General features: G+C 36.7%; 1 protein-coding gene across 1 annotated transcript in view; it reads left to right on the forward strand.

Moving 5' to 3' along the window:
* The first annotated feature begins 200 nt into the window (after positions 1 to 200).
* The window catches only part of LOC112726750 (uncharacterized), a 19,523-nt gene continuing 6,868 nt past the window's right edge, over positions 201 to 12,855 (forward strand). The window contains 34 exon segments of the mRNA XM_072208711.1: positions 201 to 561; positions 1,475 to 1,772; positions 1,967 to 2,195; positions 2,496 to 2,835; positions 2,949 to 3,062; positions 3,164 to 3,292; positions 3,370 to 3,561; positions 3,658 to 3,852; positions 4,104 to 4,241; positions 4,388 to 4,510; positions 4,599 to 4,852; positions 5,016 to 5,119; positions 6,145 to 6,239; positions 6,316 to 6,555; positions 6,762 to 6,953; positions 7,090 to 7,168; positions 7,292 to 7,359; positions 7,547 to 7,692; positions 8,337 to 8,445; positions 8,531 to 8,677; positions 8,765 to 8,812; positions 8,893 to 9,021; positions 9,111 to 9,350; positions 9,444 to 9,584; positions 9,683 to 9,768; positions 9,842 to 9,947; positions 10,268 to 10,363; positions 10,488 to 10,640; positions 11,519 to 11,701; positions 11,783 to 12,000; positions 12,092 to 12,224; positions 12,312 to 12,428; positions 12,610 to 12,654; positions 12,806 to 12,838. Of these exon segments, the coding sequence (XP_072064812.1) occupies positions 421 to 561; positions 1,475 to 1,772; positions 1,967 to 2,195; positions 2,496 to 2,835; positions 2,949 to 3,062; positions 3,164 to 3,292; positions 3,370 to 3,561; positions 3,658 to 3,852; positions 4,104 to 4,241; positions 4,388 to 4,510; positions 4,599 to 4,852; positions 5,016 to 5,119; positions 6,145 to 6,239; positions 6,316 to 6,555; positions 6,762 to 6,953; positions 7,090 to 7,168; positions 7,292 to 7,359; positions 7,547 to 7,692; positions 8,337 to 8,445; positions 8,531 to 8,677; positions 8,765 to 8,812; positions 8,893 to 9,021; positions 9,111 to 9,350; positions 9,444 to 9,584; positions 9,683 to 9,768; positions 9,842 to 9,947; positions 10,268 to 10,363; positions 10,488 to 10,640; positions 11,519 to 11,701; positions 11,783 to 12,000; positions 12,092 to 12,224; positions 12,312 to 12,428; positions 12,610 to 12,654; positions 12,806 to 12,838 (5,061 nt within the window). The 5' untranslated portion in view covers positions 201 to 420.

Here is a 12,855-nt window from a genome sequence, read left to right on the forward strand (position 1 = left end):
AAAACAAGTATACAACAGCTAACTGGTAATTTATCCATGTTTTTGGTTGCCAGACAAATTAAGTGATAGGATGATGAATATGACCCAATAATAAAGCCTAATACCCAGTCCAAATAGAAAGTGGCCCAAGCCTCATAATCCAAAAAATTGAAAGAAGGGAGGAGATGAAGTAAGAAAAGGCGAGAGTGAGAGAGAAGCTCAATACAAAACGACATACATAATCACTAATCAGAGTCTCTCTATTCTCTTAGCAGCACAGCACAGCACAGCACTTTTCGTTCCCAACTTCTCATAGCCAGAAGCAAAAAACCTGACCTCACCCCAAATCCCTTCTTCACTCTCTTTTCTCCTTGTCTTCTCTCTCTCTCTCTAACGCGCCCTCACACATTGTTGTTGCCTTCTCTGTTCACTCTTTGATTGATGACCGCCGTCGAATCCCAACCCTCCCTCACCGCCATGGCCCCCACCATCCTCTCCTCCGCAGCTCCCAACCAGATTCGCTTCTTGCTCACCTCCTTGAACGAAGTCAACTTTGACTCCGTTCTCCATCAACTCTCTCAGGTACTCACTCTTCCATTCCCGATTCAATTTCCCGCTTTCATCTCTCTTCCTTTTCGTGTTCGCACTTTATTTCTAGGTTTTGCTTTGTTCGTAAACTTAAATTCGAATTTTGCTCACTTCCTTTTCTTGGGTCTCTCTCTCTAAAGTTTCATGTTTAAATCTCTAGCTATGCTTCAACTTGTTGTGTTCATGATGCGTTGTTGTTTGTGAAGTTTCTTGCTTTTTGATGTGGGGTTGCCAAACAATTATGATTTCGTTTATGGGACTGGGTTAAAATATTGGGTCTATTGCAACTAAATATGCTCTATAAAATTTGTGATGCTGGATCATTTTGGGTTTCTGTTGGTCTGTTTTCTGCATAAATCTTTTTGACATGTTTGCAACATTATAAATGATCACTGTGTTTTTCCTCCATTGCTCGCGTTATTAGCATGCCTAGCTGAAATGCTATTTAACATATGCTATCTTCCTGTGGCACGGATCAGTCATTTAGGGTCTCTTTCACTACTGCCTTTAGTTTTGGTGATTTGGAGAATGAAATGGTTGATTGATGAGCTTACCTGGTAGAAGAGATGATAGGTGTAGCCTTGAGTTAGGTCGCAATGATGAAGTTCCATTGTTTCATGTTCCTTCTGATAGTTGAAACTTGTAAATGTGACATATTTCATGTGTTCTAGTGTGCGCCCTCAATCTTATCTAAAGATGTTCTGCTATTATTCTCTTCATTTTCTTGTGAAAATATTAGGGGAAAACTGTGACCTCGGCTGGCCTGAGTAGATTTGTTTCAGGATGTTATATTTTATACTACTATACATTTTACAATTTACAATTTACATTCATATTTGAGTTTTATCTGCATTGTTTATCAGACAGATTGATTTGATTTTTGACGCTCACTTTCTTGCACTCACAGTTTGCTGAGTTTGGAACCGTTGGATGCATTTTGCTGCTTCAGACATGCTTTGATCACTTTAATTATGTCAGGAGAGATTTGAAAGATGTGAAGTATGAGCCAATTCTTGGGGCAGTCATAAAGCACCTCCTGGACAAACCAAACTTTAGCACGGTGTTTTCGGAGTCAATGAAGAATATAGACATCAACGAAAACTTCCTAGCAAATTTTTGTAATGGACTACAGTTGTCTTTACTGGAAAAAATTACCATCAGTCTTGCATTATCTGATTCTGAAAATCCTGAAACCAGGTTATCTGGTAAGTAGCATGTTATTTTCTAACTTTGGTTATTGCTTAATGGGTTCCTACATGTATTTCACTTTTCAAATACTGTTGTTGTCTTTTCAAGATGTTAGATTCATGGCCATTTCCTTGTGGTCAAAATTTGCCTTGTTTTTTTTTTTTTATTATTATTATCCTTCTCCTCCTCATCATCATTGTCATCATTTTAGGCAAGAAATTTTGCATGGCTCAGATTGAGGAATTGCATGCCAATCCTGGTTCTTTGAGTTGCCATGAACAAATTCACAATATTATCATGTTCCTCAAGCAATCAGAGGGTCTCTCCAAGCATGTAGATTCCTTTATGCAGATATTAGCATTGGTGCAGTTCAAGGACACCCCACCTTTTGTTCTGAATCCGCTGCTACCCGATGAGATGCACGAGGCTGATTTTTTGAGGTGATCACCTCATTAATAATTCTTATGTTATGGATGATTCTAGTCTCTAGAAGACAATTCGGGTGCATAGTCATGTTAATTACAGTAGCTGTCTGTATTCTATTTAATATACTTTGACTACCTGCCAATCATTTTCATCACTTATCAATATCAATGATAAGGCTGGGCTCAAAACTATTTGGAATATTATTTTATGTTTTGCATTATTTATTTAAGCATTTGATTCTGATGTTGCCAACTTGCCATATCTGCTATTGTCTTATAAGTTGCTTGTCTACTGACATCCATTTTCTTCTGCAGGAATATGGAGTTGTTCCATGATTCTGTAGAAAATGATTTTGATGCTATTTTGGCAGACATACAGAAGGAAATGAACATGGGAGATATTGTGAAGGAACTAGGCTATGGGTGCACACTTGACGTCTCTCAGTGCAAGGAGATCTTGTCACTTTTCTTACCTTTAACCGACAGTGCCCTCTCTAAATTACTTGGTGCTATTGCTCGTACCCATGCAGGGCTGGAGGACAACCAGTGTACATTCTTAACTTTTGGTGCAGCCCTTGGATACAATAACTTGTCTGAGTTGCCACTGCCGAACTCTTGGAACATTGATGTGTTGATAGATACAATCAAGCAGCTTGTGAGTTCTTGTCAATTCACTTAAAAGTTCCATGATTTTCTGAATTTTAATTCTGTTCTTCAAATTTGAATACACTAGTACAGTCCTTACCTTCTCTCTGGTTTCTGATACAGGCACCTCAAACCAACTGGGTACGGGTTATTGAAAATCTTGATCATGAAGGATTTTTCCTTCCTAGTGAAGAAGCATTCTGTTTTCTGATGTCTGTGTATAGACATGCCTGTAAGGTATGGCATCAGAACTACACAGACTTCCCCCTGGTGTTTAATTGATTAACATGCAAATCTTCAGCTCAAAATTCTGACATTTTTGAAATTGAACCTAGCAGGAGCCGTTTCCTCTCCATGCCATCTGTGGATCTGTGTGGAAGAATACTGAGGGTCAGCTATCTTTCCTAAAATATGCTGTATCAGCACCACCGGAAGTGTTTACCTTCGCGCACTCTACAAGGCTGCTGGTCTGATGCTCTGCCTACACGATTACTGTTTCTTGTTCACATCATCTCCATTTTTAAAATGTGAAATCATGTTGCAGGCATATAATGATGCGATTAATGGCCTCAAGCTTCAAAATGGACATGCTAATCATGCATGGCTGTGTCTTGACCTTCTGGATGTTCTCTGCCAGCTAGCTGAGAAGGGTCATGCCAGTTATGTTCGGTTGATACTTGATTATCCCCTGAAACACTGTCCTGAAGTCTTGCTTCTAGGGATGGCACACATTAATGTACAAAAACACTGTCCTGAATTCATAGTCATTTCTGCTGTTTATCCTTTTATTCTGTACCTCTTATTATGAAGTTTGCATATGTTGCTCTTGCAGACTGCTTACAACCTCTTCCAACATGAAGTATCTCTAGTTGTTTTCCCCATGATACTAAAGAGTGCTGGAGGTAGTGGAATGATTCAACATCTATGGCATGCTAATCCTAATCTGGTCTTACGAGGGGTTATGGATTCCCAAAACAATGACCTGGACAGTGTTACAAGAATTGTTGACATCTGCCAGGAGCTAAAGGTATTTCTCATGTGAAATGTGGGTTTTTTGGATTGCTATTCAGTCTTAACAAGATTGCTTTCATTTATGATGGTTTTTCTTGTTTTTGTATAAAAAATTGTTTATAATAACCAATCCTTGCTTTTGTTGAGCATCTCTTAATTATATTTGCAGTTTGGCTTCAACTAACCTTTGAAAAGCAAGCTGGAGTTTTTATTGTTGTTTGCCATTCTTAACAGTAGATTATAGTTTTTTCTGTTTATTATATACAGATTCTATCATCAGTACTGGAAGTCATTCCCTCCTATTATAGTATAAGATTAGCAGCTGTTGCTTCAAGAAAAGAATTCCTTGACCTTGAGAAGTGGCTGAGTAACAACTTATCTATGTACAAGGATGTCTTCTTTGAGGTAATTTTCCTTCCCTCATTCGTTGTCTTTAATAACTAGTACAGTAAAATGTATGCATTCATTTGGTCTTGTTCTTTTTAATTTGAACTCCTGCTGAATTTATTCTAGCAGAAAGGAAAGTAGTTAACACTTATCTTATTTCACAGGAGTGCCTCAAATTTGTAAAAGATATCCATTTTGGTAGATCACAGAGCTTATCTGGTAAATCTTTTCATCAGTCTGGTGCTGTTCTGAATCTTTATGCTGAGACTACTCCTACCTTCTTGAAGGTTCTGTACTTAAATCATTTGGTTTCTCTGCTTGTCCCTTCCTTTACCTGCTTTCATGGGATTTGTGTCTAATGATGTTTAATTACAGGTTCTGAAATCTCATACTGACTTTGTTAACTCTAGTCAACTTTCTGAGGAGCTGGAGAGGTTGCAGGTATCTATGATAGATTCAAACCCAAGACTGCAAAATGGTGCGCCTGCAGATTCGTCTACCTCTGATGCATATTCGGAGGACATTGAAGATGAAGCAAACTTGTACTTCCATAAGATGTTTTCTGATAAGTTAACCATCAATGCAATGGTGCAAATGCTTGCCCGGTTCAAGGAATCTTCTGTGAAGAGGTGACATTTTTTAAAGTTTTTATATGCTTGTTATGAATCATGTATGAAGAATGAACAAATGACTATCCATTCTCTTAAATGCTGTTTATTACCCATTCATGCAAATATTATCTGGTCTATGATTAGCTTCTAATGTGCTGGCAATATTGATGTGAATTATCAGGGAGAAATCAATTTTTGATTGCATGATTGGAAACTTGTTTGAGGAGTATAAATTTTTTCCGAAATATCCTGAAAGGCAACTCAAAATTGCTGCAGTTCTCTTTGGTAAGTTTTTCTTTTAGCATTACGGATGTTGAATGTAACTCATTTCTATTGGCTAGTGCCAAAATGATTGTTACTATCTTGATGTGTTGTGTTCTGCTAGGAAACTTAAGACCTGGGTTAGTAAATTGCATTGCTTGGTAAATTATATGTCTTTTGATCAACTATGAAATAGTATTTGTTTTTTAAATATTTAATTGGATTTGTCACATATGTCTTGAGTACTTGAGCTTGAAAGCCTTGAACAATAATTAAATGAATTTGAGCTCCAGCCAAGGTTATTTATTTATTTACTTTTTAAACTTGCTTTCAAGCCTATTTGGATATTTCCCCATAATTCTAGCTAATCTAAGCTTCTCGATTTTGAGGTAGGGAATGGCTAACTTGTCACCCTTTTTTTTTTAAAATAAAATAATGAAGAAATAAATAATGCTTTTATATTTATTCTGATACTTGTGATAAGAAATAGTATAATTCAATGAATTGTGCCAACTAGAGCTTGATAACAGATTTGGAATTGACCTAAGTGGGTCTTTTGCCAAGCTAAGAGGCTCACCTGTGTAATATAATTTGATTGCAGCAGCCATTTACACCACCATTTAGTTGTTGTTTGTTGTTTTCTTCTTCTGTTTTTTTGTTTTGTCTTTGTTTTTTTTTTTTTTTTTTAAAAAATAGATACTATGCAACAATTTCATTCTGTGACTTAGGTTTGTCTAAAATTTATTAGTCGCAATGCCTGGCTTATACTTCCTCTAAGAATTTGTATTTCTATCTTGTTGGGCTATAATGTTTTGTTGTCTGTAGTACTTGACTCTACTCAGTTGTAAAATCTATTGCTATGTTAGAAATCTAAATGTGAAAAACAATCAAGAGGTTTTTTTTTCACCATGTTGGTGTACATTGCTAAACTAGGTGTTTTGAGTATTTGATTGCTTCAGGTTTCACTTTTCTCAGTTGTTGAAATACATGATTATTTTTTGATTTTCTAGTTCTGTATTTATGTTACATTGTTTCTTAATACATGCCAGGTTCCGTCATAAAGCATCACCTTGTGACTCATCTGTCTCTGGGGATTGCTCTTCGATATGTTCTTGATTCGTTACGCAAGCCTGCAGATTCAAAGGTTTGTGGTGTTTACTAGTGGATTTGCTCAAGTCTACGTATGATGTTTTATTTGATATTCCATCCATATATTGCAGATGTTTACGTTTGGAAGTCTGGCCTTGGAGCAGTTTGTGGACCGCCTTATTGAGTGGCCTCAGTATTGCAATCACATTCTGCAAATTTCCCATTTGCGCAGCACACATTCAGAAATCGTCACTTTCATTGAACAGGCTCTTGCCAGGATTTCTGCTGGTCATGCAGATGTGGACGGGGTGAACCATGCTTCACTTATTAGTAACCATAATTCTGCACAAACTATGTTAGGGCATGTGGAGGTAAAAGTAATCTAATTTCTTCCTTCTATGTTAGGGTATTGGACAATGAAGCTAAAATGGATTTGCATGCAAAATTATGAGCACTGATGTCTTATTTGTGTGAATGTGTTTGTTTTCTTATTATACTTCCCTGTTGGTAGATTGACCTTTTTCTTTATTTTCTCACTATCATACTGAGGTGACGTGTCTTTGTTGTGTCCTTGCAGCATCTCAATGGCTCTGGTGTCATCCAGCCTGGGCAGCAACATATATCACTGCAGCTTCAACAGAGGCGTGATATTCCCTTGGATGATCGTCATAAAGCCTCTGTTGGTTCATCCACTGATGTAAAACCGATCTTATCATCTGTAGGGCAATCTTCAGCAGTTACTCCTGCTGATACTTCTAGTAGTAATAAGGTACTATACTTGTCTCTTGTTTCAGAATTCCGGGCATGATGTGAATGTTACTGTTATGTATATGTGTGTGGTTGTTTGTTTTTCTTGGTATTTTTTCTTTGTTGTTACTGCTAATTTATTTTGTATCTCACTGCAGCTACATAGCACTGGCAGCGCATCGTCGATGTTATCTTCTCCTGGTTTTGTTCGTCCTTCGCGAGGAGCTACTTCAACCAGTATATTTCTGTCCCTTCACTCCCTTGTGAATGATTCTGGTTGATTGGCAATATATATTGTGCATCTTTCTTCTTTCATTTTCTGAACATTCACTTTGCTTCTTGGAAATGTCCATTATGTAGGGTTTGGATCAGCCTTGAACATTGAAACTTTGGTTGCAGCTGCTGAGAAAAGAGAAACTCCCATCGAGGTGATCTAGCCATTTACAAGTTGATCACGTTGGTTGCTTTCATGAGATGTGGTCTTATGTGTTCAGCTGTTTAGATTCCTAGTCATTTTACTTTTGTTCTACTCATATCCCATTCTAATGTATATAAATATTAATTTTGTCTTTGTTTGGTTCAATGTAATCCTCTTTTTCTTAATGCATTTAACAGGCTCCAGGGTCAGAGGTTCAGGATAAGATATCATTTATAATTAATAATATATCTACTGCAAATATTGAAGCTAAAGCAAAAGAATTCACTGAAATTTTGAAAGAGCAGTACTATCCATGGTTTGCACAGTATATGGTTATGAAAAGGTTAGTATACTTCATAAAGCATATGATGGGATGCCTAAAAGAGTTGTATCTATTCTGATCAATGTGTATGGATATATTCCACAGAAATGAGTGTAATTGTTATTTTCAATATGATTAATTGCATTGCTGGAGTTTGAAGTGGACAGTTGGGCACTGCGGTATTTTAGAAGGTCAAATTTTGTTTTAGGTCAATTTTGAGTTCTCATTTTACCGGAGAGCTATCCAGAGTGCCACTAGGGAATAAAATTACCTTTGATATGTAACCGTGCAATATAAAATATTTTATTAATAATGTTGATTTCTTAGATATTTTGAGTCTACTCAATTTTAACTGAATTAAACTGAACTCTAATAGTGCACAATTGATCTGCCAATCCTGGAAACCACGAGTCCGAATTAAGATTAGTCCACTTCAAGATTTCCTTTTTCATCACTCTCCGGTTCTTAAATTTTATGTAAGAACTGTAGGATAAATGATTTCATTCAAAGATGAATTTTCTAGTGGTGTTTTGGTAAAAATCTTCTTATTGTTCCTGTATGTGGCTACATGTCTAACAGTATGGATACGGTAGTCCTCTTGTATTTGTACTTTTGTTTACTTGATCTTATGCCAAACTATCAATTGATACTTTGAATACTGACAGAGCGAGCATTGAGCCAAATTTCCATGACTTGTACCTGAAATTCCTAGATAAAGTCAATTCAAAGGCTTTGAACAAAGAGATTGTGCAGGCAACCTATGAAAATTGCAAGGTTTGTGAATTGTCATTGTTCCCTGATTGTTTGAAGTGAATATATGTTGAAATTTGAATTAACATCCCGGTTTGTGTACTCTCAGGTTCTTTTAGGATCTGAGCTCATAAAGTCTAGTTCAGAAGAACGCTCTTTGCTTAAAAATCTGGGAAGCTGGCTTGGAAAGTTAACAATTGGGCGGAATCAGGTTTTGAGGGCTCGTGAAATAGACCCGAAATCTTTGATTATAGAGGTAATTATCATTTTGTGTATACTCCAAGGGCTGATGGTGTTTCAGCTGCTTGTTTGCTGATTTGGTTATCAATATGTTGCGATGTAGGCATATGAGAAGGGGCTGATGATAGCTGTTATCCCATTTACTTCAAAGGTATAGTTTATGATTGTAATAAACTGTTGCGATGGTTTTCTTCCATCTTGTGCTATATCATGATTCAGTAAATGCTGTAGGTCCTTGAACCATGCCAAAGCAGTCTTGCATATCAACCCCCTAATCCTTGGACGATGGGCATTCTGGGATTGCTTGCTGAGATTTATTCAATGCCAAACTTGAAAATGAACCTCAAATTTGACATAGAGGTCATAGTTATTTTATTTCCTTTTCTGGATATTATGGTCATAGTTGCCGCTCTCTTGTACCGATTTATTCATATCCTTGTGCTATACAGGTGTTGTTCAAAAATCTTAGTGTGGATATGAAGGATGTTACGCCAACTTCTCTCCTGAAGGATCGGAAAAGAGAAATTGAAGGAAATCCTGATTTCTCCAATAAAGATGTTGGGGCGTCTCAAGCACAAATGATGTCTGATATAAAATCTAGCCTTATACAGCCAGTAAATCAAGTGGAGTTACCACTTGAAGTTACCAATCCATCTAATACTGGGGCACATCCTCATTTACTCTCTCAGGTTTGTTTTTACATGCTTTTGGGGTTGAATACCTATTTCTTTCCCCCCTCCCAATCTATAAATTGTTTCCCTGAGTGTCTGTTAATGAATTAGTACGCTAGTCCACTTCATATTTCCACTGGAGCCTTGATGGAGGATGAAAAGGTAACACCTCTAGGCTTGTCTGATCAACTTCCTTCTGCTCAAGGACTATTACAAGCAACTCCTACGCCTGTACCTTTTTCCCTTAGCCAGGTGTGGAATGTAAAAGTTTTCTGTTATTTCTTCGATTTTTTTTTTGGCTTAAGGGATGCTGATTTCAACCAAGTTTATTAACTGTCTTTTGCTTATAGCTTCCATCACAGATACCTAATATTGCAACTCATCTTATTATCAATCAGAAGCTTAGTGGTTTTGGGTTGCAAATGCATTTTCAGAGGTATGTCGCTCTCAATAATTTCCATTGCTTGTTTGAATTTGTATGGCATACTAAGTTTGTTCTGTTATAACAGGGCTGTACCTATTGCAATGGAGAGAGCTATCAAAGAGATAGTATCTAGTATTGTGCAGCGTAGTGTTTCCATAGCTACACAAACAACAAAGGAGCTTGTTTTAAAGGTTGATATTATAACTTTCCCAGATTTTATTCTTACCTGAGGATTCCTAATTTGCTCATTGTCAGCGAATGTTTATATATTTTATAACGTTCATAATTTCTTTTCTAAAATTTTGTTACTATCTATTTAGTGGGAGAAGTGGTGATTGTTGTGAAATTTGATAGCTGAAAGTCATGAAGTAGTATTGTCATCCTTGTTCCTTACAATCATGTATATTGAAACTGATGTGAAGCTCTTGGTAAAACAAAACTGAAAGTATGAAACAGGAAAAGCAGTTGCTCAGTTTGTCTTTCTTTATTTGTGTATTTGTTTATTTTGCAGGATTATGCCATGGAATCAGATGAGACACGCATAGTAAATGCTGCACACCTGATGGTTGCCAGTCTGGCTGGGAGCTTAGCTCATGTTACATGCAAAGTATAGCTCTGAAATCCAACATTCAGTTTTATGCTGTTTGATTGTAGAACATCTAAGCAATGTATTATTATTTAGTATATGTTTCTGTTTAGTCTGCAATTTGTCTTATTTCTCTCTCTTCTAGGAACCTTTAAGGGCATCAATATCAAGTCAACTAAGAATTTCACTTCAGAATTTAAATATTGCAAATGAAATTTTGGAGCAAGCTGTGCAACTTGTCACCAATGATAATCTTGATCTTGGTTGTGCAGTCATTGAGCAGGCTGCTACTGATAAGGTTAGATCTACTGAAAGTTTGTGATAGTTGTCTTGTGGTTATGGTTAGTGTGGCAATGCTGTGGTCTGGAGAAGGTTATTATCTGTCTTGCTTATTTGTAGCTCTAACACTTTATTTAGAGGGATTTACATGTTAAGGACTTAAGGTTGATGTGGTTTTAACACATACTAATGGACTAATGATATGCATGAACAAATTTTATCACTAATGTGTCAAACTTTTTGTTCTGTAGTAGAGACTATTTGAACTGCCTTACCTTATTCTTTTCTATATGTACTTGTATAATTAGTTTTGGAAATCTACTAGCCAGGGTGAAACAAAAAGTTTTGCTTAATGCCAATAAGATTTCTTGTTTGAATGTGTAAAGAATTGTGTTAGTGACTTGGGTATCATGTGATGCCCAAAGCAACATGGAGTAGTATGGGATGCTCAACGTTGTATTTACCTTGATAGCTAGCTTTTAAGGTGTGGTTCCCTACTTTCTTTGGGTATGTAACATTTTTCAAACTAAAATAATCGTAAGGGTGATAAACTGTGAAGAATAAGAGATTTGCAGTTCTTATGAACTGTGTAGATAATGTTTCTCCCATTGTATTCCATCTGCTTTGGGTACTATCTGGGGTTTTCTTTTCTATAATGCTGATAATATTTGTTAAGTATTTGCAACTTCTAATTTGTAGATTTTTTCCAGTGTATGTTTATAGATTTGATTAAAACGTTTGATGTTCGTAATAGGCATTACTAGCAGCAACCACCAAGATTGGACTCTCGTTCCTTTTTGAAATTTCATTGAATCTCAGAAATAATAGTATAGGAATTTTTTCTTCAGAAGTATCATCTGTTTAACTCAACATTTATATCTCTTTACTCTTTTGTAGGCAATAACCACCATTGATACAGAAATTAATCAACAACTTTCTATGAGAAGGAAGCATCGAGAAGGTATGGGTTCCACATTTTTTGATACAAACTTGTACACACAAAGTTCTATGGGTGTTGTGCCAGAGCCTCTTCGACCCAAGCCTGGTCAGTTGTCCCTCTCGCAGCAGCGCGTCTATGAGGTATTTAAATGGTTCTTTTCACTGTTACTTCTAATTATTTTGGAAACACTGCATGGTTTAATTGCTGCTTATGTATATTAGGACTTCGTTCGGCTTCCCTGGCAAAATCAGTCAAGTCAGAGCTCACATTCTATGTCATCTGGTCTTTCGGTTCAATCTGGAAATGCTGGTCTCGCTGGCACTAATGGTGCTGTATCAGGACAAATTAACCCTGGTTACTCTGTAAGCTCCAGCTATGAAGGAGGGGTGTCGCGACCAGTAGAAGATATGTCGGAATCTAATTTGGCTCAACACTTCAGGTATTGCTTTTTTATTCACTATTTTATCGCTTTATTTCTGTGACATTCTGTTATTCTTTATTGTATTCACTGTCTGCATTTAACACCTCAGTGCTTCCTCAATTCACATTAGAGCTGCTGACAGTGTTTCCCAGCACAGTTTGGAGAAAGAATCAGTTGCCTCATTTCCTTCAACTGCTTCCACACCTGAGTTGCACACTGTTGATACTTCTGATTCTATGAAAGTGAGAATTATTCACGAGCATTATAACTTCATATGCTTCATATGTGTCGCAATGGTGTCTAACTGTGCGTCTGTACTATTTTGCAAGGAATCTGGAGCTTCACAGCCACTAGCAAGTGTCGTAGAGCGCATTGGAAGTAGTTTCTTGGAGCCCACTATTTCTACAAGGGAAGCCTTGGATAAATACCAAATGGTTGCACAAAAGGTAGTTCTCGACCTTTCTGGTTTCTTGATATTTTCTCTGTATATCCTATTACTGGTCAAATTATATTCAAAACAGGATCCTTCATAGCATGAATCGTTGATTTAGTTCATTTGTTTTGAGTATTATCAATCCAGTTTGTTTAGGACACTTATTTGAGTCTTCATTTTGTTGATTTTTTTAGTTGGAGGCTTTGGTTAATAATGATGCCAAGGAAGCAGAAATACAGGTATGTCATGGTTCAGTTTAGGTTCTTTTCTATAGTATACAGCTCTTCTGTTATCCAAATTAGTATATTTATCTTTACTGCTGTTCTCATTTTCATACTTTGATAATTTCTTTCTCCTCATCTGAATATCTGTTTTGGGTATTGTGATTAGGGGGTCATATCCGAGGTTCCTGAGATCATACTCAGATGTGTTAGTCGAGA

This window comes from Arachis hypogaea, chromosome 12 (assembly GCF_003086295.3).
Source record: "Arachis hypogaea cultivar Tifrunner chromosome 12, arahy.Tifrunner.gnm2.J5K5, whole genome shotgun sequence".
Taxonomy (NCBI): domain Eukaryota; kingdom Viridiplantae; phylum Streptophyta; class Magnoliopsida; order Fabales; family Fabaceae; genus Arachis; species Arachis hypogaea.